The sequence below is a fragment of the Austrofundulus limnaeus genome, unplaced genomic scaffold (genome assembly GCF_001266775.1).
Source record: "Austrofundulus limnaeus strain Quisiro unplaced genomic scaffold, Austrofundulus_limnaeus-1.0 Scaffold1604, whole genome shotgun sequence".
NCBI classification, from domain to species: domain Eukaryota; kingdom Metazoa; phylum Chordata; class Actinopteri; order Cyprinodontiformes; family Rivulidae; genus Austrofundulus; species Austrofundulus limnaeus.
Genome location: NW_013954006.1, coordinates 76,972 through 79,945, shown reverse-complemented (window position 1 = coordinate 79,945; position 2,974 = coordinate 76,972). Strand labels below are relative to the sequence as shown.

Sequence of the window (2,974 nt, the reverse complement as noted above, 5' to 3'; positions counted from 1 at the left end):
CTGTTGTAGAGCCTAACTATGGGTTCTAAGATTTCATTTGTTGTAAGAGACCAAACAGGTAAACTTTTAGCTAAACTGAGGCACAAGCATGCAGCACATAGAAATAAAAAAACTTGTTGTAAAAATTTCCCTTTTCAAATTTTAATTTAGATGAAATATAGATAAACCCTCCAGTGAGACAGGATGACTGAAGCAGGAAAAGACAAAGTCATGTTTTAAAACCACATCTGAGTAAAAAAAGAAAAGGAGAAAAAAAACTAATTTCACATTGTTCCCAAAGCGGCTGGATAAAAACTTCTCCAGTTCAGCTCAGGACAGCCTTTTCTACAAACACAGTTTCTGTCTGCCTGGTGCAGCRGAATCTGAAGCTGCAGCTCATTACAGTCTGATAAAACGTCTAAAACTGAGGATTTATTCAGAGGAATTGTCCATCGCCTGTGTCTGTTAGCAGCACGGCTATCAGGAGGAAAACATGCCTGATGAGGGAGGAGTTCATATCCACGCTCACTTTGATCTGGAGATCAGTTTTCACACAGCAGAACTGATTTAAATCTAATGTTTTATCTGGATCCCTGCCTCTCTGCAGGTAAAGCTTCAAAAAGTTATTGAAAAAGACCATTAAAGTGAYTTTTTTAWTTTCATTGATGCATTTTTGTCTATATAAAGTCTAATCTGGATCAGCTGTCAATACAAATGTAATATTAGCTCAAAATAAAAGTGGTAATGTGCAAAAGTCTTGATGCTGCAGCAGAGTGTGATAAAGTCTGAACTCAGAGTATTGTATAGTTAGCACAAAAAATAAAGAACTTTGTGTTTGTGTTTTGGGAGCTGGTTGGTTGAGCAGCATCTGTTTGATACTGATACTGATGCTGCAACAGGAACAACTGAAGCAGAGCCATGTCAGAGGTCTGCTTGTTGATTTACGGTATCAAAAAAAACCACAAGTGTGTTTGTGCGTTTATGTATAATATGATTTGTGTGTTTGTGTAATATCGGTAAACATCAGTTATCAGCCATCATAACAATAATTATATCGGATATCAGCTGAAATTTTCATATTGGTGCATCCCTGATTAAAAGATCTTCAGATGGACCAGTTTTTACCTGAAACCACAACCACAAAYTTACTGAGCCCKCRAGGGGACATGGGGGGATTTTTTTTTCTTTTTGCGTTCCCTCGCAAAAGTCGTTTATCACTTTTGTGCTGCCGGTTTATTAACAAACTCACATGTTCACCATTAGTGAGTTAGCCTACTGCTTTAATTCAGCTTCAGAATGAATATATCACACAGACACACATGGAAGTGTGTCATATGTTGATATTTAACACAGTGCAGCCACGCAACATCAATGTCAATTTCACGAACTTGTGGCGACACATCCTGTTTTGGTAACCGGATATTTCAAAATAAAAGTCTGATTTAATTCAGTTCATACTCAAAATAAACTTTTGCGTTGGAACGCAAAACAATACTGCGAGGTAACGCAAAAGTATCGCGAGGTAATGCAAAGGTATTGCGAGGTAACGCAAAGGTATTGGGAGGTAACGCAAAGGTATTGGGAGGTAACGCAAAAGTATTGCCAGGGAAAGCAAAGGTATTTTGAAGTAACGCAAATCGCAGGCTCCGTACAAATTAAAGTGTTTGTGTAAAAAACCAATCAGACACATGGTAATAAAGTGGTAAATAAAATGTGACAGACCTTGAGGAATACCTGCAGCTCCTGGGACTGTGTCCGCTGCAGGATTTCAGGCTGCAGGTGTTTAAAGATGGCCACACACAGGTACACTTGGTAATCCGGACCCATCAACACACAGGTACAAACGTAATGGCAGATTTCTGTCCAGTCCAGATAGTTCCAGAAGCACTGTGTCAGCCAGTGGATGCACATCTGGTGTTGGTGTAAAGACACAAAAAAACTAGTTATTTGCATTCCTGCAGCTTTATCAAACCATCTGGACATTTTTACTTTTCAAATGAAGCTTCATTCAACAGTCTTGAAAACTGAGCAGGGRTTAGGGGACAAAGAGACAAGATGCATGCTAATATTTACTCCTTATTTAATAACCAAATAAAAATCTGTGACTCTTCTGCAGAAGCTCAACGAGGGATTTCTGCCTAATCTCAGCAACCGAGTCTGTCTGAGAAAAAACAGGGATTTTAAATGAAGATGACTTTATGCTCCATTACATTGTTTTCATTATGTCTCTGCCATTTGTTGTGAATCAGCTGCACCCGACACTGGATGAAACCTGAGATATAATCTGATGTAAACGAACCAGAAACCAGCACGGGGAAGTTAAATGATTCTGCCTGAGGTTGGAGATGGTTTTAATTGGTCCAGACACCTATGAGACATTTACATTCTTAATGCTTCTAGTAAATCTAACAGAAAGACAGGATAATGAAACTTGTCTTGTGGCTAACAGAATTCAACCAGCAGCAGCTCAGATTAACCCACAGCCAGTTACTTATCTTTCRGATGATAATTAGCCATAGTGCTAACAACAAAACAAGTCCTCTCAGATGCACAAACATGCATCACTTTGGCTCCATGAACACATTAAACCCTCATCAACCCCTTCTGAATGCTACTGAAAATATTACAACATGTGAAATAATTTGTGTTGAAATAAAAACAGGAACTTTCTGGATCAGAGAATTGAAAAAAAAACAAGCATATGTGTAGTTTTAAATCTCCATAGTTTTAGAAGTCGATCTTTTTCTGAAGAACAAAGTAAGTTTTACCAGCATGGGTGCGTTTAATCCTTTAATATGTCAAATTCCTGGCCTGCGGGTCAAATATGGCTTTCAGCAGCTTTTTATGTGGCCCATGAGAACTTCAGCAATGGATTAATGTCTTAAAATAAGCTGCTTTAAAGCCAGCATTGACCCTAAACTACATCTTCCATAATGCATGTTGATTATTACACCCGCAACATGATGGCCTCCCACCACTAGGTAGAGCTGCGCAG

General features: G+C 38.7%; 1 protein-coding gene across 1 annotated transcript in view; it reads right to left on the bottom strand.

Moving 5' to 3' along the window:
• The window catches only part of LOC106535892 (protein broad-minded), a gene marked incomplete at its 5' end in the record, with an annotated part of 5,023 nt that extends 3,133 nt beyond the window's left edge, over positions 1 to 1,890 (bottom strand). Inside the window, 1 exon segment of the mRNA XM_014033030.1 lies at positions 1,702 to 1,890. Coding sequence (XP_013888484.1) covers positions 1,702 to 1,890 — 189 coding nt within the window.
• Positions 1,891 to 2,974: the final 1,084 nt, after the last annotated feature.